The 25,684-nt window shown below is 42.3% G+C and overlaps 1 protein-coding gene across 2 annotated transcripts; it reads right to left on the bottom strand.

Moving 5' to 3' along the window:
- Positions 1–264: 264 nt before the first annotated feature.
- Positions 265–24,649, bottom strand: ST3GAL5 (ST3 beta-galactoside alpha-2,3-sialyltransferase 5). 2 transcript variants are annotated; one of them, XM_054293199.1, is made up of 7 exons: positions 24,560–24,649; positions 11,176–11,287; positions 9,351–9,465; positions 7,152–7,495; positions 4,912–5,098; positions 2,904–3,062; positions 265–1,736 (listed from the first exon to the last, which is right to left on the bottom strand). In XM_054293199.1, the coding sequence occupies exons 1-7, from the start codon at positions 24,636–24,638 to the stop codon at positions 1,473–1,475; spliced, it is 1,260 nt and encodes a 419-aa protein (XP_054149174.1). In that variant the 5' UTR covers positions 24,639–24,649; the 3' UTR covers positions 265–1,472. The 2 variants fall into 2 exon arrangements, with proteins under 2 accessions (XP_054149174.1, XP_054149175.1); XM_054293200.1 differs by lacking the exon at positions 24,560–24,649 and having other exon boundaries at positions 11,166–11,289.
- Between the last annotated feature and the right edge of the window lie 1,035 nt (positions 24,650–25,684).

A 25,684-nucleotide genomic window follows, 5' to 3' on the forward strand; every position in this document is an offset into this window, starting at 1 on the left:
GGGAACATTCACCAGGTGAAGAGTCCATGATAAGAACAATGTTTCTAGGCCAACCCTTGATTGAATTGCTGACAAGCTCCCACTGCCAAAGGAAGCTTTTTTCTCATAGTGTAGATTGAGTAACACAACTCCTCAGTGCAAACAGCCACACCTGATACTCTAATAACAAAAATATAAACATAAAAACTGAATTACACATCTGCACAGCCCAGTGCCTTTGCAGTGCACTGATTCCCACCCCCAAGAACATCCATCTATACATACATCTATAGCTTTCCTTTCTCTTTTTGTTTTTTAAATTTGCTGTTTTCAGCAGTTATCTACCTTGTCACTAGATTATGCTACTTTCTTAAAGTGATTTTCTTCTAAACTTATACACTCACCCAATTACTGACTTGGGGAAAACCACCAACTCTACCTCTCCAATTTAATAGACAAAACTGGACTTCAAAAGGGTTATCAGCATTGCAAACTATTAAGGTGACAATAGCTATAATTAATTACTTCAGGATCATAAAATTAACCAGTGGAAATTGTAACCTAGTCACAGATTTTTGCTAAATGATTGATACAAACGAGTGTTTTATAGAACCAGAAATTCTCAATCACTCAAAATATAAATTTTTAAAAAGTGGCAGAGTTTGTATTAGTGCTAGTTCTTTAATTAGGGTAACTGAACTCTGCTGGAAATCATCCAGTTAGAAACATTTAGGCAGGTCTTCAGGAATGGAAATGACCAATGACCTGGTTTGGGTTAAAGCCTCCTCCTGGCTAAATCCTCTTCTAGAGTGCCCTGGGCCTGAATGTGCTTCACACAGCAGGATTCTAACCCAGAACATTCATATAGCAATGGTTTTAATATCAATCATGAACATCAAAGTACTTACTACTCAGTTGTTGCCACAACAATTCCTTTTCCTTCACTCCTACATTTGTCCTTCACCCCCCAAAAAATGTATGAGCAAAAGAATATAAATATTTGAGGAGTAAATGCAATGCTCAAGTTCAGGACATGCAAGACTTGAGAAGCATATGCCTTTCTTTTCATGGCATGCATGAAAAGGAGTCAATATACCAGGAACTGGATCAACAAAGACAGCAGATCAGGAGAAAATAACTCTTGCACGTTCTGTGACACAATTCAGGCCAGCCACGTGTGTTCCATATACATTTGAAAACAAAAACCTGATTTTATTCAGACAACTTAAAATATTAAATGCTATAAATGGATGTCTTTCAACTCCAAGTTGAATTGATGAGATATTTACACAGCTATTCACAGAAATGTGCAAAGTAAAGTCTCACAGGGAAATTAATTTAGAAGCCTGACAGCTTGAACGGGACATTAAAAAAGGCAGCAGGGATCCCATGTCCATTTCATGTACACTTTAAAGAACTAAAGAGAGGGAAAGGTTTGATCCAGCTGAACCTCTGGAAGTGGAACAAATCCTGTCCATGCTGCAAGTTGGTCACTAGCTGTCTTTGCTGCAGAATTCACAGTGTATCCCTCCAGTGAGGTCTTTGACAACTCGTTCTTTGATCAGTTTTTGCAGGAATTTTGTTTCACCTGTCACATTGTGCATGATTTGTTCTTTCATGGCAGCCATGCAGAGGTTGTTGTAATAGTGCAAAGGTGTGCTGGGCTGATCCAGGTCATATCCAAATCCTGCCAGGCTCACTTCATCACACAGATGTGTGGCCAGAACAACTGCTGTGACCCCAATCGTAGGTACATTCTAAAAAGGGAGAAAAGTGAAATTTGCTCAGTTCAAACATATTGTCCTTTACTTTAGGTTTATAAACACTTTACACAACTTAATGACTTTGTCTATTCCCTCTCCTCACTTAAAACTGAAATAAATTATAACTACAACTAAAAATCAATTCAATGATCAAGTAAAACTAAAAACTCCAGGACAAAATACCAATACAATTTAAGGATCTTTCAACATTATTTTTTTTTTGCTGTGAAGGCAAGATGCCCTATCACTGTGTAGTTAAACTGCAAGTGATCCTTCACTTCAAACAGTCAAACAGCCCCTGACACAGAGTTAAACTTGACATTTCTTAATGTAAATTACCTAAGTCTTGAGCAACAACAGGCTCTCTAACAGTATTCTTCACAATATGACTTTTCACTGAACAACCTGTGAAAGAGACAAATATACTACAATACCATTAAGATACTCAGCTTGGTATATGTTATTATGATAAAGAAATGTGAGAAGATCCTTCAAATATTTGTGCAATAATCTTAAGTGCTTTCACATTTTGGTAAAGAGATGGTGGTTAGTGTTTTTGTAGTTCAAGAGAACTAGTGACATTCAATTCCTCAAACGTGCAATTAAAGTACCAAAAATGCAGTGTATAATTAAACCAGGCAATTCATCACTCTGTGCCACTGCTGGAGCCAGGACATGGAGGGGGGAAATGCCCATCAGCTGCTACTGAGCATTCTCTGGCACACACAGCAACCCCAGCAGCTGGAGGCTGCTCCACACTGCCCTGCCTTCCAGGCTCCTCTGCTTTCCCTGCAGCTGGACACATCTGGCTGCAGCTGATGGCTGCTTTAGCTCAACAGGGCTGCTTTTAACAGGCTTAACATCCATCAAATGCATGTTTTTAAACACTGGAATGAGTTCATGTCTCACTGCATCTGAATGCCACTTCATGTCAGTATACAGGCAAAATATCTCATCTAGAAAGGTGAGCTGAAATCTCACCTTGATTTTGCACAAGAAAATACAAGAGTCTTTCGAAAGCACAATAATTTCCTTATTACCTGAAACCAGCTCTGCATAGAAACTGCACAGAGAAAGTAAAAAGCCCAAAACTTTTTTCAGTTTCTTATTTTATTTACTTTGCATTTTACTGCCTCTTTTTGTTCAAAGGAAACTTCTTACCTTATCCCAACCCCAGAACTTTGATCGAGGCTCAGGGAACTGTAAAATGTCCAAAGCTGTCTCTTTGACAATGACTGGATTCAGAATCCTAAACTGCTTTGAGGTGAAAGGAATTTTCTCAGCAACCTCCCTCCAAAAGAAGAGCCGCATCCACAGAGGCTGAGAGAAATAAAAAACCTACTTCAGAGGGAAACTGAGACAAACACAGCATAGAAGTCACAGAATTCACCAGCAACCCTGAAAAATTTAGCAGTTTACAGCTAAGGTGATTTGGAAATATCATTGTACAGACCAAATGAGTGACCCAAAAGAGGAAAAACCTTGAAAGTATCAGGAATTGCAGAGAGGACAGCAGAGGGAATAGTGGTTTATTCTGAATATCTGACTGCACTTTGTGTTTACCAGTCAGCATATTCACCAGCACCCATGGGTTCTTCATTTCTTTAAATACTGCAGCCTGTCCCAGCACAGTTTCCCACAAACATTAACCAGGCATTCTGAAGCAAGCAGATTGAAACCAATTGTGCTCAAGCTCTGAAGTGAAGAGCTGTTGTTTGACAGCATCCACCTAGTGATAATTGCAACCCTTCAGAAGAGGATTTACACAGGACTCAGAAACCCAGACTCTGATCTCAAGCCACTGCAGTCAGTCAGATGCCTGCTAATGGAAGAAGAAATACTCCATCACACTAATTCTGCAAGTCCTTCATGAAATGGGCAACATTAAGCAAATTAATTTAATTAAAATATTAAACTGATCCTGCTCCAACACAGACCTGTATTTTTTTAAAATATGCTTTAAGGAACAACAGCTTGAACTGATCAAACACAGGTTGCAGTGCTCCTGTTCTCCCAACCATGCTCTGGATCAGTTCATTTCAGTGCCAGTGCCTGCACAGAGAGCTGAGCCAACTGACAGCTGAGTATTTGAAGGAAGTGGGGCTGCAGCTCACAGAATCACAGAGCCATGAAGTCAGACAGGGCCTCTGGAGATCACAGGGCCCAACTCCCCTGGCCCAAGCAGACACCTCAAGCCAGATGCTCAAGATCATGTCTAGATGACTTTAAGAAAGATGCCCATGGATATTCAACCTGACAAATTCCCTCTTGTCCTATCACTGGGCACCACCAAAAAGAGCCTGGCTCCATCCCCTCTGCACCCTCCCCTCAGATATTTATTTATGTACATCAATAAGATCCCCTCCAAGCCTTTTCTTCTCCCAGCTCTATCAGTCTTTCCTCATGGCAGAGATGCTCCAGTCCCTTAAGCATCTTCCTTACTCTCCAATGTAGCTGTAGACAGCCATGATCAAGATTAAACACACCTTCTCATATTGTAAAAATCACAGAACTGAGAAAGGAATTTGGAGTACCCAAACCAGCAGAGATCAAACTGTTGAATGACTTGACAGGCTGCCTTCTAAATCTCTCTCAGTAACTTTTACTTGTTGAAATTATCTGCCTGCAGATTAAAAGAGGTGGAAGCCACCAGTTCACAATAATTTGGAAACATCAACCCTTTCCATCAGTTCCTTAAAAATCTCAGCACTTCTATAAATGTTTAGTAAAAAATAAGGAACCTCATAACAAATGTTCAATTACACATTAATTCCTTGTATGCAGTACAGTAGCAGTAGAGACTTTAGCAGCTAAAAAAATGGACTAGCATTCAGAAATCTCATTTCTATTTTGGGCTCTGCAGATTTGGTCAAGTCACTTAAACCAAATGTGAAATGAATTCCACTTCAGCAAATGCTCAGTCTGTCACGTAGCCTCGTGCAAACCACCAATATCTCCACAAAAAAAAAAAAGTGTTACTGTCAGCATGGGGCTTCAACACAAATGCTGGTCCAACTGTAACTAGGAGACAGAGCTAAAAAAACCCACAAGGTTATATAAAAGATCCTCAGCACGATAAGCCAGGAAGTAACAGATCAATCAGCTTCTTTAAGCATTAGAAAACAAAACAAACAGAAATACAGGTACGTGAGACTGTCACATTACATACCAAGGTTTCATTTTTCACCATGGCTTGAAGCCAGCTGAAATCAACTCCTTTGAAGAGGACAGCCACAAACAAGCTTGCAGGAGGATACTCATGCTCAGAAAGGGGGGCTCCTTCGGGGTACGTCATCCGAATTGTTGTTTTGTTACCGACATGATCCGTGTAGCCTTGAACTGGTGCATCATTTAACCTGGGGAAACAAACCCACAATGGAGGGTATTAAATAAACAGCTTACAATCTCATTAGAGTATCAAACACTAAGCAAATATTTGTTATTTGGCCCACAGATTTTTAACAGAATAGACTATGGTGTTTTCTCACAACGCACATGTTCTTGCCTCATGCACTCTTGCAGCCCATTTATCTTTGGGAGGAAGCCAATTCTATTTCTAGATTAAATGGCACAAATGCAGAACTTGGGAAAGAAAAGCTTGAAGAGTAAAGTGACTTAAGGCAGCATTGCAGAACTTCCTATCTCTTGCTTTGTGTCAACTCAAAGAAGCTTAAAAGTGTGTGCCTCAGTGTTTGTCTCAGTTTCCCTCTGAAGTAGGTTTTTTATTTCTCTTAGCCTCTGTGGATGCGGCTCTTCTTTTGGAGGGAGGTTGCTGAGAAAATTCCTTTCACCTCAAAGCAGTTTAGGATTCTGAATCCAGTCATTGTCAAAGAGACAGCTTTGGACATTTTACAGTTCCCTGAGCCTCGATCAAAGTTCTGGGGTTGGGATAAGGTAAGAAGTTTCCTTTGAACAAAAAGAGGCAGTAAAATGCAAAGTAAATAAAATAAGAAACTGAAAAAAGTTTTGGGCTTTTTACTTTCTCTGTGCAGTTTCTATGCAGAGCTGGTTTCAGGTAATAAGGAAATTATTGTGCTTTCGAAAGACTCTTGTATTTTCTTGTGCAAAATCAAGGTGAGATTTCAGCTCACCTTTCTAGATGAGATATTTTGCCTATATGCTGACATATGCTGTATGCTGACATTTCTCACAACGCACATGTTCTTGCCTCATGCACTCTTGCAGCCCATTTATCTTTGGGAGGAAGCCATTTCTATTTCTAGATTAAATGGCACAAATGCAGAACTTGGGAAAGAAAAGCTTGAAGAGTAAAGTGACTTAAGGCAGCATTGCAGAACTTCCTATCTCTTGCTTTGTGTCAACTCAAAGAGGCTTCAAAGTGGAAGAGGAAGAAAGCACACAGACAGCTGCCTGTGTGATAACTTTTCACACATATATATTTATATATACACACACACTCATGAGTATTCCACACAAAAAATCATTCATTCAAATTATCCCTCCAGTGCAATGCATCCTGCGGGCTTATATCATTTCCAGTTCACCAAAAAATTCAAATGCTGGCACACAGCTGACAAAAATGGAATCATCACTCTCCATGAGTTCTGCAGAATAGCTCAAGTCCTGCAAACTTCTCTATATCAACAGAAAAATCACCTTCATCCTGCCATCCCTAATTTCAGAGGGCACCTAATGCAAGTTCTCTGCCCCTCCACGTGCTAACAAGGTTTGTTTACCTTTGAATAAGGGCTATTGATTCAATGAAATATTTCCTTAATAAGATGAGCAAGCCTCAGTTTACAAAACAAGTTGAGAAAATGCTGGTATTAATTTTATTTGTGACTTTACATGATTCCAAACAAGGTGGTTCAAACTGTAATGCTCAGAAGGCACAAATACAGAGCATGTAATTCAGATATCAGAGATTGTGGAAATCAAAGAAAAGAGTCACTGACTTCATAAAGATAAGGGAAGATAAGTGTGCTATAAAGTGGGTAAGCAAACTGTGTACTGAAACACCAATTAATGTTTATAGTGTTTGAAATAGCTGTCATAAAAAAATCTTTCAAATAAGCACCCAAACTAGCCATGGGGAAAAAAGCAGAGGTGAGTCCTTAAGTCCTGAAGTTTAAGATTTGAAAGCTTTGAAATGTGAAGGGATAAACCCAGTACTGTCTACTTGTCACTAGTTTCTGTCTAGTTTCTGCCCATGTGATTTTTGTACCTGAAGTCCACAAATAATTACACTGAATTCCTTTCCTGTAAACATGACATTTTATTTTGCTCCTAAGACTTCAAATTCCACCAAGTGACAAATAAATTTCTCAAAAGCACTTTCAGAAACAGTGTTATAAGTTGCATCAGTGTTGGAGGTATTTTCCCCTTAAAAAACACTGCTGGCTCATAAAATAATGAAGAAGTTGGAGTCCTTAAGTGGAAAGGACATACCTGATAACAATATCAAACTGATTCAATAAGTGACCCAGCTCTGATCCATGGAGAATTCCACCACTGCCAACAACAACACAGCGCTTACAGGGCTTAGACTTCAAATCTTCTGGTAAATCATGCTCAGGTAAGAGCTCAAGGAGATCTTTAAGTTTATCAGAGAACTTGTGAAATCCAAACGGAGGTTCATATTTAAATAAAGCTTCATCTTCATTCATATTTTTCCTTGCAAAGGGAGATATGTCCATGCTGTATTTCTCTGCAAACAACTTCTTCATCTCTTTCCTGGCATAAGAAGGTCGGCACTGCTCCTGCAGCACAGCACTGGCAAACTGCTGTGACCTCTGAAACAAAACACAGGATTCAGCCAGGAAAGCCAGCTGCAGAAAGGCACAAAGTCATCAAACTGTGGGCCACCAGCTAACCACCAACAGTTCAGCAAACCCAGAAAGCTTCAGTGTGGAAGTACAACAAATTTGAAGCATTTACTCAGAGGTAGATATGAGCCAGTGCACGGTGAAAACCTGCAGAGGAATTCCTCTCCACTCCATCACTTAAATCCAGATGTGAGGTTTTCTGAAGAATATATTAGGTAGTAGAAGTGCTAAGTGAGAATGAGCTGTTTGTACCACCATTTGCAACACCAAATAAAAAAACCTAGACATACTTCTAGCTGTCTAACTTAGCAGCAAGTGGAATTCCACTCTGCTCAACTGCATGACCTGAGTTCTGCTCAGAGATTCCACCAGAGACACATCCATTGGGTATAAGTTCTGTGCAACAGCAGCTGGACTTGTTACTCATCAGAATGAAGCAACGCTTCTCCCATAAATATTGCTAAAGTGCTAACAGCTCAAAGGAATGCTAGGTGGGGATGTTATGGGCGTTCTCTCAAAGACTAGTCACCAAAATAAGAGACTACAGTTCTATATTGCAGAAAAAGATTAAAGTGACAGACAGAACTACACATTGATCCATCTCATATTAAAAACAAAACATTATAGTGCACGTTTTTAGGAATCTGTAGTGGCAAGCTGGTGTCTGATGTAAAAAGAGAAATAGCAAAGGTTCCTCCAGTGTAATTTAAAAAAACCCATGAGAAAACACAGGAGTCAGACACAAGATTCAAATCTACTGCTGATTTACTCCTCCTCTACTGTTAAGGAACAACAGTGTGTATCTGAAGGAGCAGGGAGGGAAGTTCTGCTGCTGGTTTTTCTGGTTTTTTTTTCCAACCAAGATTAACCTACAGAACTTCCCCTACCACCATTATGAAGGTTTCTGCATGAACACCACTCTGGGCAAAGCATGACTGAACAACTTCACAATGTACTTTTTGAGATAGCAATAAATACAGTCCATGAAGCCTTCAGGTTGGCTTGGTTTAATGTGCTTGTTCTTCATAATCAGAAATTTTATTGAAAAAATAAATAAGTCAAATGAGAAAAAAGGGAAGGCAAAGAGGTTCAGAAGGGGAAAGATAAGCACTGGGGATAATGGCAAGTGGAGGAGGATGCACATGCAGAAATGCTAAGATTAGGCTGTCTTAACCCAGGGTTTCTGCTAGGAGTTGCCTGTTATCATTGAGACATTCAAAGACAGAAATGTAACAGCCCTAGGGCAGGTGAGTTCTGTTATAAAGTGCAAATAGGATAAGTAGCAAAGGCTTCAATGGTGTCTGTTACACCTCTTTAAAAGCTAAAGAAAGTAGCTGCTACCTTGAATGAATAAGTGAAATAATAGCTGTACCTTCTTGGACATTTGCCCTGTGATGCCAAAAACATCTGAGCAACTACAAGGCAAAGCAGACTGGGAAACTGGCTTAGGTAAAATAATAAAAAGCCCTTTGGTTTAATATATTACTTTTGGGTGTTTTTAATATGTGACTTTTCATTTGCATCAATCTTCTGATCACCAGTGTCATCTAAGAAAATGGGATGATGACATGCCCATTTCAAATTTTTAAAGCCACAGTTACCTAATTTTACCCCCAAAAACTCAGTTTCTCTCCATGCTTCTGCTGTCATTTTACAAGAACAAAAATCAATGTTTACAGCATGAGATGAAGCAAAATACACTTCTGCTCAACAGATAATTCCAGCATTTTAATTCTTTGTTGTAGAGCCCTGTAAGTCTTGTATTGTCAATTAATAACATTTTTAAGTGAAATGGAAAAAAAAAAAGCCAAAAAATACCAACCTTTACACGATCAAAGTCCACATATGGCATTTTTGTTCTGTCACATTCCTCAGGGTCAAGATGCAATTTGAGGATATAAAGGAAGCACCCTCCAACCACAAACAGTGCAAGAATTCTAAAAAGCAGGACAGTGGGAGGTAGGAGAGAAAAACAAAAAAAAATTTTTTCTGAAGTTCAATCAACTATTAAATCAATATTTTTAAGCAAATTTAAGACAGTTGAACTTTATGTGAATACTTGCATTGGAATTTTAAAAAAACTCTTTTGCTTTGTTTACTTCAAGTTTTGTGTAACTCTTCAAAGTCAGCTGCACAAAAGTATGAACACATACAGATGCCTAGATAAGGAAAATGCCTGCCTTATATATTTTAAATGCATCTCTGATGAGTCAAACAATTCTCCTCACATAGAGAAACCAACAGTGACCTTTTCTTCTTTAGAGGTCATATCTTAGAAAACATATTTCCATGCAAGCTGAGAAAAAGGCTGGAACTCCAAATTGGATGATTTTGGGCCAATGGCCACCACTGAAACAAAACTTTCAACTCAGTGGCAGGCCAGAATGCAGAACTTAGATGGTCAGGCTGAAAAGCCTTAGTTACTCACACCCCCAAAACATGCAGCAGAAAAAGTCCAACCAACTTTAAAATTGAAGAACATAGACTGTTCATATTTTTAATTTACTAATTTCTCATTCCTAAAGAATGCCACTGCTAATATCCAAAAAGTCACTTAGCTCATTTCATGTTTAAAACCATCTGTAGAATATTTACATCATTATTTGGTTAAAGCTGTGGTTCTTGCTCAAGTGTGTAGTTTGAGCTTTCTTATTGATTTTCATTTCCTATTGTTTCCTAAGGACTGGACATTTGTTTAAATGTCTTTTAAAAATGTACAAGTTATTAATTGCCCAATGCTTCTTGAAACTCTTTCAGATAAAGTTAATACAAATTTCCAATATTTTTTAAAAAGGTTGCACTATATGCACTAACAGATGCAATTCCAGCACTCAGGGTACAGTACAGGCTGCAAACAAGGTGACCACTGGAAAAGCAGGACTGTTCTCATATCTCACTTAACTAAATTACATTTTCCACTGATAGGTGATCTAAGAGCTTCATTAGCATGTTAGGCAGCAGCCCCTGGAGATCAGCCAACAGGCAGAGAGCAGGAGATTCACAGCTGACAAATGAGGCTGGTTTTCCTCCAGAAGTCTATCAAATATCCCCAGATCCAGCTGGGGTTGCACCATTCAGGTTATATTCACCTGTGCATGTAACATTTTTCCTTTGGGTTTTCTAGCTTTAAGACCTAAAAATTCAAATGGCATCACAGTAGTGAACGTTTTAGGTATAATATATGGTCCTGGATCAATGTGTGCACACATCCTTTAATTCTAACTTGATGTCAAACTATAAACAAAGGAGTAAGGTTTTTGATGCAGCATTCCAGAAGCCTTCATAACAAAATAACTACATGAAAACTCCTCCCCAGGATACCCACTCAACATCCTCTGGCCTTCCATTCCCTCAGTTGCCAGACTGTACAGAAGTCTCAGCATTGTTATTTATCTGCATGCACCAAAGATTGGAAATACTCGTGAGTGAAGCACTAGGATCTCACTTTGCCTTGAGAAGACAGGGAGTACAACAAGTTATCCTGGGCTCCACCAAGTGTTTTCAGGAAAGCTGTGTGCTCAACCCTCCATTCACAGCCTGTGGTAATCCCATGCCTTGATTTCTGCATCCATTTTGCAATTGCCCAGGCTGGGGGTAGAACAACTGTCCTCTGTGCAGCTGTGACAATGACACTTACTTGCGAGTACCTTTTAGAAACCAGCTTGGTCTTCTCATCTTCATGTGCAGCCACCTTACACCATTGCACAGGAGGTGAATGATCACTTTTCAGCTTCACAGAGTTATTGTCACTCAGGATTGCTGTAAAAAAGAAAGAAAAAGTCATCATAATTTTTGCTGAATTGAAGAAAAGCTCACAGGACACCCATGGAGTGACAACTTTGTTTCCCAGAGAAGACTGTGATTCTTAGTTATGGTGCCAGGAATACTGAATTGCTTCTGAGCTCCTTGTGATCAAGAACTTGCTCATTTCAGCTGCATCACCAAAACATGATTCTAAAAATGTTGCCAGGTTTTTGCATGCTTCATAAGCCTGAAGTCTAACAATTTGCCCATTAATTACATCAATTACCATCAAACACTCTAAACAATATGCTCAGGGTATTCAGGATCCCTGACCCAAAATCAAATCCCTGTGCTGTGTCCCCCACTAGGCTTCCAGGATGCTCTCAGCATACAAAACCCATACAAGCCATCCTCAAAACAGCAGCTCATGTTTCAAATCATCTCCCCAGTTTCCCCAAAGCCAAGCAAACATATCTCATCATCACTGCTCTGAATCTACCACTGACCTCCTCAGCAGCCCCAACAACATGGCCAGCAACTCCAACAGCAGGCACCAGAGAGGGTGAGGAGGGGATTTCTGCCAGGCACACTGCAGGACCAGGGAAGCACAGCACAGCTCCCTGCACAGAGCATGGATAGCCCAGCAGGACAGCACAGGGCTCCCTCACAGATGGGCAGGCACTGATCCTTAGCTGACAAGAAGCAATCTTGCTGCTCCCACAATTTCTATCGGCACGCTCCAATATTCATTTTGGGAAGAAAAATGCTGGCACATCCTCCTCTCCCAGGCTGCTGCCAGTAACCAAAGATGTGAGGATGGAATGCCCAAGAAGAGCCCACCTGTATGAGCCTGCTGGTTTTCCCAGGGAGAAGGAACACAGGCAAGGGTTTTTCCTGTCCTCCCCACCCAAAGCAGCACTCCCTATGATCAGCCAGCCATGGAAAGGGGCAGCCTGCTCCTCCAGAGGGGAGCATTTCAGCCCTGCTCCTTCCTTTGATCTCAGTACTTGACCTTCTCTGCTCTCCACTGCCAAGGTGCTCACCTGTTCTGTTCTCCTGCCAACAGCTCTGTCACAAGAACTTCTAAAAAAGAGCAGGACTAAGGGAAGGCTTTCCCCTAGGGATGACCTTCCCTTGTTCTCCTTTCCACCTCTTTTCACTGCTTATGGTGATATGACCCATTTGAACCAGCCTGTACAGCCACTTGAAAACTGCTTGACTGGACAAACAACTGATGTTCTTAAACACCAGGATGAAGGAGCTGAGGAGACAGAAGTACCCCCTCCAGATATCAAACCCAGATCACTGAAATTTCAAGGGTGTCTAATTCAGAAGATGATTCAAAGTCAGTCTCTTTGCACAGAGAGAAATTATTACTGATAATCACAGTAGAAGGTCAAATGCCAAAAACCCCTGTGAGAGGGTGGAACACAGACAGATAAAGATCAACAACAGCATCTGAAGCTCTTTGAAGAGCAGGCAACAGTCAAGTCATGCTTTCAGGGTCACATGCAAACTATTACAACCCACAAACACAGCAACACAGGAAAACCCTAATGGTTTTAGCCAGCAGGAAACGTGATCACTTACCTCAAACACAAGTAACTTGGTTATTATGGCATCACTAAGAACGTCAAATTCCCCACCTGACAATTTACTAATTGCATAGACTCTGGGCTGTCACACCTATTTGCTGGCCTTTGTTCCAGCCCCTTTGAGATCTGGAATAAAATCTGAAGTCACTACCATCATGGCTGTCTTGAAAAGGGGTAAACTGAAATTTAAGGGGTAAGTTACATCCCCCAGTCCCTCAGAATTCTAGCAGTTAAGCTGGAAATCAAATCTACCTCTTGTCTACCACACAGCCTGTCAGGACACAGGACCAAAGAGCAGGTCACAGGGAACCTATGAAGCCTTAACAGCTCCTCATTTTCTCAGAGCAACACCTCATCTTTACTGGCTGAATCTATACTGCTGAATTAAACCAGCACTGGGGTGCAAAACTGGGTGTTGACAGCACCACCCCAGTCATCCACATCAGTTTGCTCTGAGATACCAGCAGCAAATCATTCAAGCTCACATGGGCAAAGATGTCAAAAATTGTGTTCCAAGGACCATATCCCAGGGTCAGGTATGGATCACAAACTTGAACTGCTCTACCTTGAGATGTTCAGTGCCAGCCCAGCAGGACTGGGGCTGTCACCTTCACAGCACACATCCTTCCTGCCACTCCGCACAGAGAAGTCAACTCAGCAGCCCTCATGTGTCACAGGCATCTTTTATGAAAAATCCTTTCCTTAGGATTTTTCCTCCTGAGAAGCTGAGGAGCCTCAAGAAGAAAGTGTAAACATTGATTATCTGCTGCTGTGGAATGCAACAACTAGATCTTTGATTAACCCATATTAGATGTTTGTAATTAATGGCCAATCACAGCCCAGCTAGTTCAGACACAGAGCTGAGCCACAAACCTTTGTTATCATTCTTTGCTATTCTATTCTTAGCTAACCTTCTGATAAAATCCTTTCTTCTGTTCTCTTAGTATAGTTTTAATGTAATATATACCATAAAATAATAAATCAAGCCTTCTGAAACATAGAGGCAAATCCTGGTCTCTTCCCTCAACCTGAGACCCCTGTGAACACCTATTACAGCGACCTGAGGTGGTCGCTGGGGTGAGAGAAAAACGAGAATCTTGTTTCTTGATCAGAAGGCTGGATTTATTGATATATGATATATAATACATTATAACTATACTAAATAAAGAGAGAAGTTGCAGATGCTGCTAAGCTAAGAATAGAAAGAAAGAATCTATAACAAAGTTGTGTCCAGGGACTCTGTCCCCAGCCTGCTCCTGTGATTGGCCCTTAATTATAAACATGGGAACATGAACCAATCACAGGTGCATCCTATTGCACTCCACAGCAGCTGATAACAATTGTTTGCATTCTCCTCTGGGGCCTCTGCTTCCCAGAAGATGCAGAATCCCAAAGAAAGGGTTTCTGTGAAAAAATGTCTGCGACAAACACCCTCACACTCCTGCAGCACCTGGACAGCAGCACAGCTCAGAGGTGCCACTGCCAGGATCACAGGGATGGCCCCAGCTCATGGAGCAGATCCTCAGAGGTGACAGCCATCCACAGAGGTGACACTGCCAGGATCGCAGGGACAGCCCCAGCTCATGGAGCAGGATCTCACCAGCACTGCAGGGCCAGAGGGTGCTGTACAGAGTGAACACGGCCTGCAGAGCACGGGGGAGCCCCAGGAGTGCCCCACACAGAGCAGAGAGGACATTCCAAAATCACCCCAGAGGAGGCTTGTTGGGAATGTAGCTGACTAGAGACTGGAAAAGTACAAAGCCGTGGCTAATTCCAAGTCCTGCACCTGTGAGATAGCGTGTCCTTGGGCCTAGCTATAGTAGGATAACAAATAGTGAAAGAGACATGAGAAAAGAGAGATGTAACCCCTAAGGAATGAGGAAGAGTTCATGGTATAGTTTAACCAATAGATTGCTTGGCTTACAGAATATTCATAAGCTTATTATTTGCTGTATAAGTGTTTGATGTTTTCTTTAATAAACTGGGCCTGGGATGAACCAGCTGGTGTCCTGGTCCCCTTCCATCAGAGGCTGCCCCACACCAGCACACACAAGAGGCACTCAGCAGTTTGGGAAAGGGATGGGATCACTCACCCACACCGACGGCTCACAGCAGGGACACAACCACTACAGCACAAAACAAGGCAGCAACTGCATCTGTCAGCCCCACAGCTCTCCACAAACACAGCTGGGGAGAAGCATGAAATGGGACCTTTTTAAAAATGAAAAAACAGGAAACAAGCTTCACCCATTTTCACTAGAGAACAATGCAGGTTTTAATTCTTTCTCAGGTAAACAGAAAGAGGTAACTTGATCACAGTCCATAGGAACCTAGGTCAGAATGGATTGTGCATAAAAGAATCAGTCAAACTTGGTACCAGGCTGCAAGAGGTCTGAAAGACAGAGAAGGAAGCGAAGAGGTGGAGGGTGATGAACACAAAAGGCAGTAAAACAAGAATACAAGGCTGCAGTAAGTGCTATCAGAAAATTATTCCTGTCTCTAAGCAAAACCAATTCCAGTTGTTCCCTGATTCACTCATCCTGGATGTACAAAAAGAAACAATGAAACAGAGAATTTAATTAATCACCTCAACACATCCTCTCCAGGTCCAACTCTTAGTATGCACAATGATTTTTTTTGTTATTTTATATAAGTGACATAATGTCATTTTCATTTCCTTTGCAACAGTTTACTTCAGTTTGACTTCTGTCAGTCATGATCATGACAGATGATTCCCTTCTCAAACAAGTCAATATATATAGACCAACACAAGTCAAAATGCATCTGTCCAGCACAGCTTTTTGTTTTTTAATTACTCAGGGTTGGATCCTGCACCCTTGTTCAAGTCAAAGAGCCCTTTCACTGGCTGGAATGGTGCAAGACTGCCCAAAGGAGCAAGGGGGCAGTAACAAGCACCTCAGAGTGCACCTTTCCCACAGTTCCTGAATTAAAGTCTCCGAGTTTGCAGAGAACCAGAGCAGTCGAGATCCCAGGAGGACCAGAGAGCTGTTGCATACAAACACCATAACACTCTTTCAGAAAGGGCCCTGCTGCAGTTGTTCTGAGAGCCATAAATGCAAATGGCTCAATTTGTGTACAAAACACAGCTCAGCAGTGTTGTGGTGGTATGACCACATTTTGCATTGACACTTTTACAGTTACTCATTGTGGTGCAATTAGTGAGGAATCAAGGGATTTAAATTTGTTTTACCTACTGAACTTAAGTGATCTGTGCAAAGCTGCTACTAAGGCTAAATCGTCCATTAATACAATATACTCCAAAGCTTTTAGTGGCTTATTCTTTTCACCATGATTTACTTTTGTCTCATTGTTATTCTTATGTAGACAACATTTCAGAAGCAACTCATTTAAGCCTTCAGGAAGTCTTTTCATGTGGGAATGCTAAAAGCTAAAAAGCAGCATGTATCAGGTTGTACATAAGCACTGCCACACCCTGGAAAATGCATTTCAGCACCTGGATTTACCCAAAGCCAAGGTCCCTCAGCAGGCACAGGGAGGAAAATGCATTTCAGCACCTGGATTTACCCAAAGCCAAGGTCCCTCAGCAGGCACAGGGAGGAAAATGCATTTCAGCACCTGGATTTACCCAAAGCCAAGGTCCCTCAGCAGGCACAGGGAGGAAAATGCATTTCAGCACCTGGATTTACAGAAAGGCAAAGCCAAGGTCCCTCAGCAGGCACGGGGACAGCAGCAGACAGCCTGCCATGAGTGCAGGGTGATGCACACACTGCATCCTCACCACGCTCCCATCAAACCCCCAAAACCACAGCCCCACACAGGTGATGCTTCCACTTTTCCCCTCTCACAGAAGCCCCAGAAGCAGTGGGAACACCCAACTTTACAATGCAGACAACAGTAAGGTCCTGCTGCACAGAGCAGCCTTTGAAATTCTTGTAACAAAATGAAGAAGCTCGCAGGGAAAGCCCCCAGAAAATGGAACCCAAAAGTCACACCTAAGTAAAGGAATTACAAATCATGAATGGTGGGGGTCATGCAGGCATTGAAACAGAAATGAAAATTAATGCAAAAATACCCAAAAACCACTTGCTGACTTCATGCCTCTTCCCCCAAATCACAGACACGTAAATTACTTGAACATATTTCCAAAATCAGGAAAAGACAAAAGCTACTTTATTTTAAGCAACATATGTTTCAAAAGAGAAACACAAAGTTTTAAAGCAGAAAAGGTGTTTTTACACAAAAAACTTGAGCAAGGCACTTTTTATTGAGATGTGGTTATTGTTCAGTAATGAATTCTGTATAAATTTCCTGTTCTGTGGCTTTTAAACAAGACAAAAAAAAAATCCCACAGATATGCCACAAAACTGTATGCAAGAAATTAGAAGAGAATAACTAAGAAAACTTTAACTACACATCAGTTTTGGACACATTTGGAGAAAACAAATGGCAAGAAACTGACAAGTCCAACATTAATGTCTGTGACTACTTTGGCAAGAGTTGGGCTCATGAAAAGATTACACATTTCAATCTATCCTCATTATTGACCAAACAGACAATTTATTAATTTTAATTAAGGTTTTCAAAAATGAGAAATTATTTTAAGAGAATGTTATTAATTTATGTCAAAACATGAAAACCAGTGTGGTGACATTTACAGTTAGGATTGATTTTGTTTGCTTCTGCAGGAGAGAAATCCACAGCAATCAAAATGTAAGGGCTGAGACAATAAAAAAGGGAATGAAAGGAATGACTAATGAGGTGGCAGGTTTTTCAAAGCCAGTCACTAAGCAGAAGATTCTCAGATGATACCTAAAAATATGAAAAATACAGAATTCTTCATCTTCTGTTCTATTTTAAGTCCATCATGACAAAATTGATTCCAAAATCAGTATAAAACTCCCCCAATCCTTCCTACATCCATCCCACAGGCTGTTCAATTCTCTTTAATTGGCAAACCAGTCTTGATTCAGGGAATTTTGAAGTATAAATAGGATTTTTAAATAGGATTTTTGTCAATAAATACAACTGCTAATCATCAATTCCAATATTGGAAAGAACAAAGTAACTGAACTGAGGAGTAAACGCTGTCTCTTACCAGCTTACCTACTGTGGCATGGGAGCTCACAAACCCCCCAAGGTTTCCCTGCTCAGGGCTCTCCCTATCAAAGCATGATACCTGCAGATCCTTCCCATGTGTCTTGGTTTGGAAAGACAGGAGTCTGCTAAGGAAGGCAGGAGCCTCCCCTGAAATGGAGAATGTAAACCCTCCCCACCCCTCTGAATTGCTGTAAATTTTAAATTAAGGGGCTCTCAGGCAAAAATATGGGAGCAGGAATAACAGTTCTTTAATTGGGAAAAGAAAAACAAAGGATAAAATAAACAATGCAGTACACTAGAACAACACTGACAGAGTCAGAACCCAACCTGACACCCTGTGGGTCAGGGTGTTGGCGGCAGTCCCATTGGAATTGTGGCTCAGCCCTCCTGCAGTGTCAGGGGTGGCTCTGTTAGAGCAGGGATCCTGTAGAGAAGGATGGATTCTTCCTCTGAAGATCCAGTGGAAGGAGAGGCAGCTGCTGTTCCTCTGGGGAATCCAGTGGAGAAGCCGTGCTGGTGTCCCAAAACCTCTGGATTATATCTGGGCAGCAATGCTTGGCTCCTCCCCCTGGATTATATCTGGGTAGCAATGCTTGGCTCCTCCCCCTGGATTATATCTGGGTAGCAATGCTTGGCTCCTCCCCCTGGATTATATCTGGGTAGCAATGCTTGGCTCCTCCCTCTGGGCTCCCATCTCCCAGTGGGATGCTGTAGCTCTTATCAGCCATGCAGTGACATTCAATAGCTGTTATCAGCAGATGTCCCCTGTGTGATTGTGGTCACTCAAAGAGAGAGATAAGGCAAACTGCCTACTTGACAAAGGTAACCTGCCATACAGATAGCAATGGGAAACATCTTGCATTGCAATCTTCAACACCATGCTTTCAAACATCATCTCTTCAGTGGAAACAATAAACCATAAACAAGAAACCTTCAAGTAACCTCTATCTGTTTATATAAAACATGATAGACAAATCTTCTTAAAGCAGTGGATCAAGCTTCATCCCAATAACAATTAGGTGGGAACTGCAAAGTAAAAAATGCTGAAGCTAAGGAGAGTTACTTGTGCACCCCATTGAACACAAGCTACAAGTGTTGTACACTTTAACTGCTGCCTTACAACTGCAATCCAAGGTATTTTTATCCACCCAAAACACAAAGTATTTCTTAATACAAAAACAATTTGGAAACGTATTCTCCTGTGACATGAAGAATTTATTATTACAAAACAACCAACCTGGATTCCCCAGAGGAACAGCAGCTGCCTCTCCTTCCACTGGATCTTCAGAGGAAGAATCCATCCTTCTCTACAGGATCCCTGCTCCAACAGAACCAGCCCTGACACTGCAGGAGGGCTGAGCCACAATTCCAATGGGACTGACACCAACACCCTGACCCACAGGGTGTCAGGTTGGGTTCTGACTCTGTCAGTGTTGTTCTGGTGTACTGCATTGTTCATTTTATCCTTTATTTGTTTTTCTTTTCCCAATTAAAGAACTGTTATTCCTGCTCCCATATTTTTGCCTGAGAGCCCCTTAATTTAAAATTTACAGCAATTCAGAGGGGTGGGGAGGGTTTACATTCTCCATTTCAGGGAAGCTCCTGCCTTCCTTAGCAGACTCCTGTCTTTCCAAACCAAGACACATGGGAAGGATCTGCAGGTATCATGCTTTGATAGGGAGAGCCCTGAGCAGGGAAACCTTGGGGGGTTTGTGAGCTCCCATGCCACAGTAGGTAAGCTGGTAAGAGACAGCGTTTACTCCTCAGTTCAGTTACTTTGTTCTTTCCAATATTGGAATTGATGATTAGCAGTTGTATTTATTGACAAAAATCCTGAATCAAGACTGGTTTGCCAATTAAAGAGAATTGAACAGCCTGTGGGATGGATGTAGGAAGGATTGGAAGAGTTTTATACTTTCCACTTTATACTTTTACACTTTCCACTGTCCCCGGCTGCTCCAAGCCCCTTCCAACCTGGCCTTGGGCACTTCCAGGGATGGAGCAGCCACAGCTTCCCTGGAAAACCTCTTCCCAGAGAACACCACCACCCTCTGAAGCGTTAACACTTCTTCCTGATATCCAGTCTAACCCTGCCTCTGTCAGTTTGAAGCCATTCCCACCTGCCCTGGGACTCTGTGCCCCTGTCACAGAGCAGCTCATGCCCAGCCTCTCACCCACAGCACCCCCAAATTCTCCTCAGGGCTAATCCCAACCCATTCTCTGCTCAGCCTGGCTTTGTGCTTGGGATTGCCCTGGCACAGGTGCAGGACTCCAAAGGACTTCATGTGGTTAACTTGCCAATGACTTCTGCAGAAATGAATCCAAATTTGTCAGCTGAATTTTAAATGCAGGTTTAAGTGATCAGGAAAGCTAACAACCTGCCCACATGTTGAAATTGCATTTAAAATCTATACAAGGAAAGTAAAAAGCCTTTCACCTGGATGGCGCCATTTGCCCATATTGACAAAATACTCAGGAAAAGTGGGGAAAGAACAGACAAGTTATCCCAAAGGAACTGTGCCTGATTGGAAAATCTCCTTCTACGACACAACGAATGCTGAAATACCTCCTTAAAGGATTTTTTGTTCAATAGTGCATGATGAAAATCCTTTAAAATCACCAGTGTGAGGGAAAATTCCAGTGATATTAATGATCCAAGGGAGACTTACTAGGAACAGGCTAAAGCATGAGACTTTTGTGTCGTGATTTGTAGCAATATGTTCACTCTTGGATGTTTATCTTCAGATAATTTCCTGATCACCATCCTACCACTTCCTATCACAAGACACAATGAGAGCATCCAGGGAGCTGTGGCAGATTAGGGACTGACATCTTCTACCACAGGAAAAACAGGAAGCTAATTTTAAAAATTAGAGACTTCTACCAATTATTTCTTCATCTACCACAACATAAATCCCACAGTAAAGCTGGCACTTTAATATTTAGACACTTGAGAAATTTCCCTTGAATGTTATCTGCTTAGTGCCTGTTACTATTGAATGAAAAAAGCATTTGTTTTAATGAACAGAATCAGTGGTTTTGGTTAATTGAAGACTAAATCTGTGATAGCAGAAAAAAGTTTGGCCCATAAAATGGTTATAAGAAGCTACAACATACATCTTAAAAAATTAACTTTAGCCAGAAAGGCTTTTTTATCAGACAATAAATTTTTTTAAAAATACTGTCTGTATGATCTGCAGTTCATTTGGTCAAGATCTGTCTCCTCAGAAAATGACAACTTATTACTGAACCCTATTTGTGTGGATATAGTTGGTAAAAAGTGAAACAAGGAGCAAATGAGAATTTCAGAGCAGCTGACAGAAGCTCTCAAAGGCACCAACAGGATGACAGGTGAAAATTATTTTTCCTGGAGCCAGGAATATCACAAAGCAACATTAGTGACCTAGAGGCATGATGATTTTTCTATCCTTGCCTTGTGACACTCGTGTTTTCTTCGAATTGTTTAATGGGTCACTCCTACATCCTCTTTGCAACATCAACCAGCAACTCATAAAGTCATTAACAACCTTACATAATTGTGTCTGCTTGAGCAGTCTTTTCCTTTAGGAAGGATACACATAGTTAGGCTACAATTTGCTGTTAACCTTGGGTCATCCAGCTGGGACATCAAAAGGAATTGTTTCATCTCAAATACAGCCCCATTATCAGCTTAACCATACTGTAACTTAGCTGTTACATCCTGAGATACTCAGAGTGTAACCCCATCACTTCCTCTCAGCACCATTCACAGGAAGCTTTTTGGACGTGAGCAGTCAAAAAAAATCAAAGCAGTCCTGCTAAAATAATATTATAGGGAAAGAACTCTTACTGAGGTTCTAAATGACAGCTCCATGTCCAAAACAGAGATATTCTCTTCATTTCACATCTTAGCACCCTTTAGTCAAACTTTGCAGGCTTTTCTCTGAAACCTCCTGCAGGTGCTCTCAAGTGAGTAACAGCAAAAAAACCCATAAAACATAAACACAAGAAACATCACCAAGATGTGCTTCAACACTTCAGCAGGCTGCTGATGCTTTGGGACAGACAGAAGCAGCATCTGAATATGGAATTTTTCTGATTCACAAATGAGCCACAGAAATGTGTGTCCCAGAAATTCAGTGTCCCAGCCAAGCAGGAAGAAACGAGTAACTTAAATTATTGCTGTTGTGAACAGTGTGCTATTAAAGAATTAAGTTTATTTCTTACAAGGGAAGCTTTTAGACTGGTGCAAGGAAGAGTGGCCTGCCTGCTTGGGATGCTCAGAGCCTGATGTCAGCCACCCCTCAGCATGTGCTGGAGCCCACAGACACACACAGTGAATGAGCTGCAGCGTAACAGCATTTTCCTACCCAAAATCTGCACATCTCATCCCTTTCTCATCCCCCTCCCCAGACCCACACATGTGGAACCTCCTCAGCACCTGCAGGGAGAGCCACAAGAGCCAGGAAGAAAGCACAGGGCACCAGGACATCCCATCTTGCACAAGTGGAAGAGATTTCTGAGCCCCTGCAAGGAAGTCAAAATAAACTGGGTCTTTCCCCTTACATGGGAAGTTTGAGGGGAAAAATCTTTCCCAAAAGAAATGGTCTGAAAAGGCAGGGCATAGCATTAATCTTTGCTAAGGAAACACAAACTTAACACAGCCAAGATGTTTCACATGACATCTGAATTATGCAGCAGAATAGCACCAAAAAAAACTGGTGATTATGAAACAATGTCAATATTACCGCAGCATTTTTACCACACTATCATCTAACATTCCAAGACATGACGGTAAAATCACACTTGAGCTTACAGAAGCTAGAGAGGAGATGCCAAAAGCCTCCCATAAAGAAAAGGCAAAAAATAAAATTGCAAAAAATAAAATTACAATACAGTAAAAAACATTGCTGTAAACAATTTTAATGCTTAAATTCTGAACCTAAGGCCTCAGGACCTTACAGGCTGCAGAGTGCTGATGGGATGGGTAAGGAAGAGCCTCTCCCAAGGGGAACAGAGAGCTTGGCTTGTCCAGCTTTGCAAAACAAGAACCGAGAGTTTGTCCCGAGATACACCAAACATGCAAATAGCAAAGCCAAAACAAAACCTTTCAAACAAAAGCATAATGCTAGCACACAGAAAAAAGTGGACATAAACAAAGAGGGACTACAGCAAAAGATTCCTGAGGAGCAAAGGAACAGCCTTGCCATAGGAGTAATGGAAAATAACAGACTACAAATATTTTAAGGAAGGCTTTAATAATTTATGAATGGCATTATCAGTGAGAGCTGCTTGTGACAGGAAGACTCCTCCATAATCCTGAAGTCCTGTTGGTTTTGAAGCACTGGATGTGCCTGCTGGGGATGCTTTAACCTGTTCTGTTACAGCAAGTTCCATTCAGACTCACATGGAATTTGAGAATTACACCATGACAAGTTTGAATCATTGCCTGTGTCTTTTTCAGTTATTTAGCCTTTATTATACCTCAGGAACTACTACTAATCTAAACAAACAACCTGCCCACCACATGCTCCAACTCTGCAGCAGTCTTGGCAAGCTTCACATCTGATGTATGCAAAGCAAACAAAACTGAACATTTTTAGCTCATTCTCCTCGGTAAAAGGAAGTTTCTGCTACCACACTTTGGCCAAATGACTGACAGGCAGTTAGGAGCAGGATGTAGGAAGACAATCTGCTGGAACTCTGCGGAAGGAAGGATGCTAAACCTCAAAAAATTGCAGAAAACCAGAGGAGAAATGAGCTCATTTCTCATCATCCCCACGGAAGCAGACTATGCGACAAAATGCTTTTGTGACCTAACTCTCCAGCTGCATTTTGACCTCTTAAAAGAAACTCCCAGAGTTTGGCTAGCAGAGTGCCTGGGAGATAGCTCAAGGTTTAATCCAAAAGGGAGACAGCAACCTCACTGCAGCGTAACAGATGGAATGGCACAGTCTGCATGGAAAACACCCCTCTAAACTGAACCGGCACAGTCCCATTGTAAGCTGCAGTTTAAAAAGATGTATCCACTCCAGAAGCATAAAAGAGCACTTATCTTAATGAGTTTTCTTTAGGGAAATAATGAATATACATCTTTATCTACCCTTTTCCCTAGAATGACACAAGGCCAAGTCATTTTCCACCGCAGAGCTGTTTACATCCAGTAATTTAAAGAACATTTCCTAATCATTTCCCTAACTAAAGAGAGCTGCAAAATAAACATCTCTCCTCCAGCAGCCTCACAGTTTGATCTTACTTACCGAAACAGAAAAAATAGATACAAAAGCAATCTCAGCACAAAGCGGGGGGAAAGAGGAAACTCTTTTTCGTGAGTGGCGCTGAAGCAAACAGAAAGGTTTTGGCAGCAACAGCAGAAGCCGTATCTGGTTTGCATTCACATCACTCCAAGCATGAAATACAGAATCCCTCACAAAACGCCTATCGGAACCCGCAGAGAAGCGGAAGCCTGTAAATTTTATTCCAGAGGAACAACTCAAGCAGCCGCAGCTAACACATCCTCCTCTCCCTCCAGCCCAAGGCAAACCCGCCTTCCACCCGCACCTCCACAACACGCAGCCCGCACCTCCCCATCCCCGCTGCTCCCCGCCTGGAAGGGAGGGAGAGAGGGAGAGACCTGGAAGCTCCGGCGCTGGCGGTGGGGCACATCCTGCCGACTGCTCCGGCCCGAGCCCGCAGGCCCGGCGCCGCCGCATGGGCCTGGGCCGGCGCGGTCTCCGCTGCGGTGCCGCGGGCGTTGCGGGCGGCGCTGGCGGCCCCGGCGCTCTGAGGCGCGGGCGCGGCGCGGCCCCACCGCAGGTAGCGGAGCCGGCGCGCGGCGGGGGCGGCACGTGGCGGCGCGCAGCCAATGGGGGCCGAGCGCGGCGCCGCGAGGGGCGGGGGCGCCGCCCGCGCTGAGGGGATGCGGCAGGGCCGCGGCCCCCGCTCCGCCCCGCGGCTTCTGTGCGGCGGCCGTGTTACAAATAAGCGCTTTCTTCGCCTTTCTCCCCCACCGCAATCAGTCGTGGGCTTGGGGGGTTTCGCACACACACACACACCCCCCCCCAGCCAAGAGACCCGCGCTCGCTGCCCCCTCCTCATGTCCGCCCCCTCCTCATGTCCGCCCCCTCATTTCGCTGCCGGTGCCTTCACTCGCCCTCTGTGGAAAAACGAGGTGGATCCCCTCAAGTTAAAGCGTTTGAGCTGTTTTTATTGTGCCGTATACTCCCAGGAGCTTTGGAGCTTTCAGGCCTCTCCGCAGCTGTTTTAGGGAATCGTGATTTTTGTGACCCGAGGTGCCGCAGAATGTGTAAAAAAACCCAAAAATCTGGTTTAGTTGTAGACCCGTGTAAGCGGCTGCTTGACTCGCAAGGAAGGGAAACGACCTTGCAAACCCATCTGAGCATGGCCTTAGAAGTCACAAGTTGAACCACCAAATAAAGAGCTGGAAAACCACTGGAGCGAGAAGCGAGGAAGCGTGGGCACCGGATGAGGGAAAGCTGATGAAGCAGGAAAATGGATTAAGTCATTACAGCCTGTCTGATGCTAAGAATTTTATTTTTTTTTTAAATATCTGACTTATTGCTATGGTATCTACAAATGGTTCCCTAACCTAGATGATTGATGCAAAGCAATCAGTGATTCCAGGCACTGCTGATTATTAGTGCTGGTAGTACAGTGCATAACACACAGCAGAGGCCATGTCAGGGGAGGCAGGGGAAAGCTTGTCCTTAAAGAAGGTGGGATAAAACTGGCTCTGAGG

Source organism: Melozone crissalis, unplaced genomic scaffold, assembly GCF_028551555.1.
Source record: "Melozone crissalis strain CALT ecotype California unplaced genomic scaffold, PUWL_Pcris_2 ptg000132l_1, whole genome shotgun sequence".
In the NCBI taxonomy this organism is placed as follows: domain Eukaryota; kingdom Metazoa; phylum Chordata; class Aves; order Passeriformes; family Passerellidae; genus Melozone; species Melozone crissalis.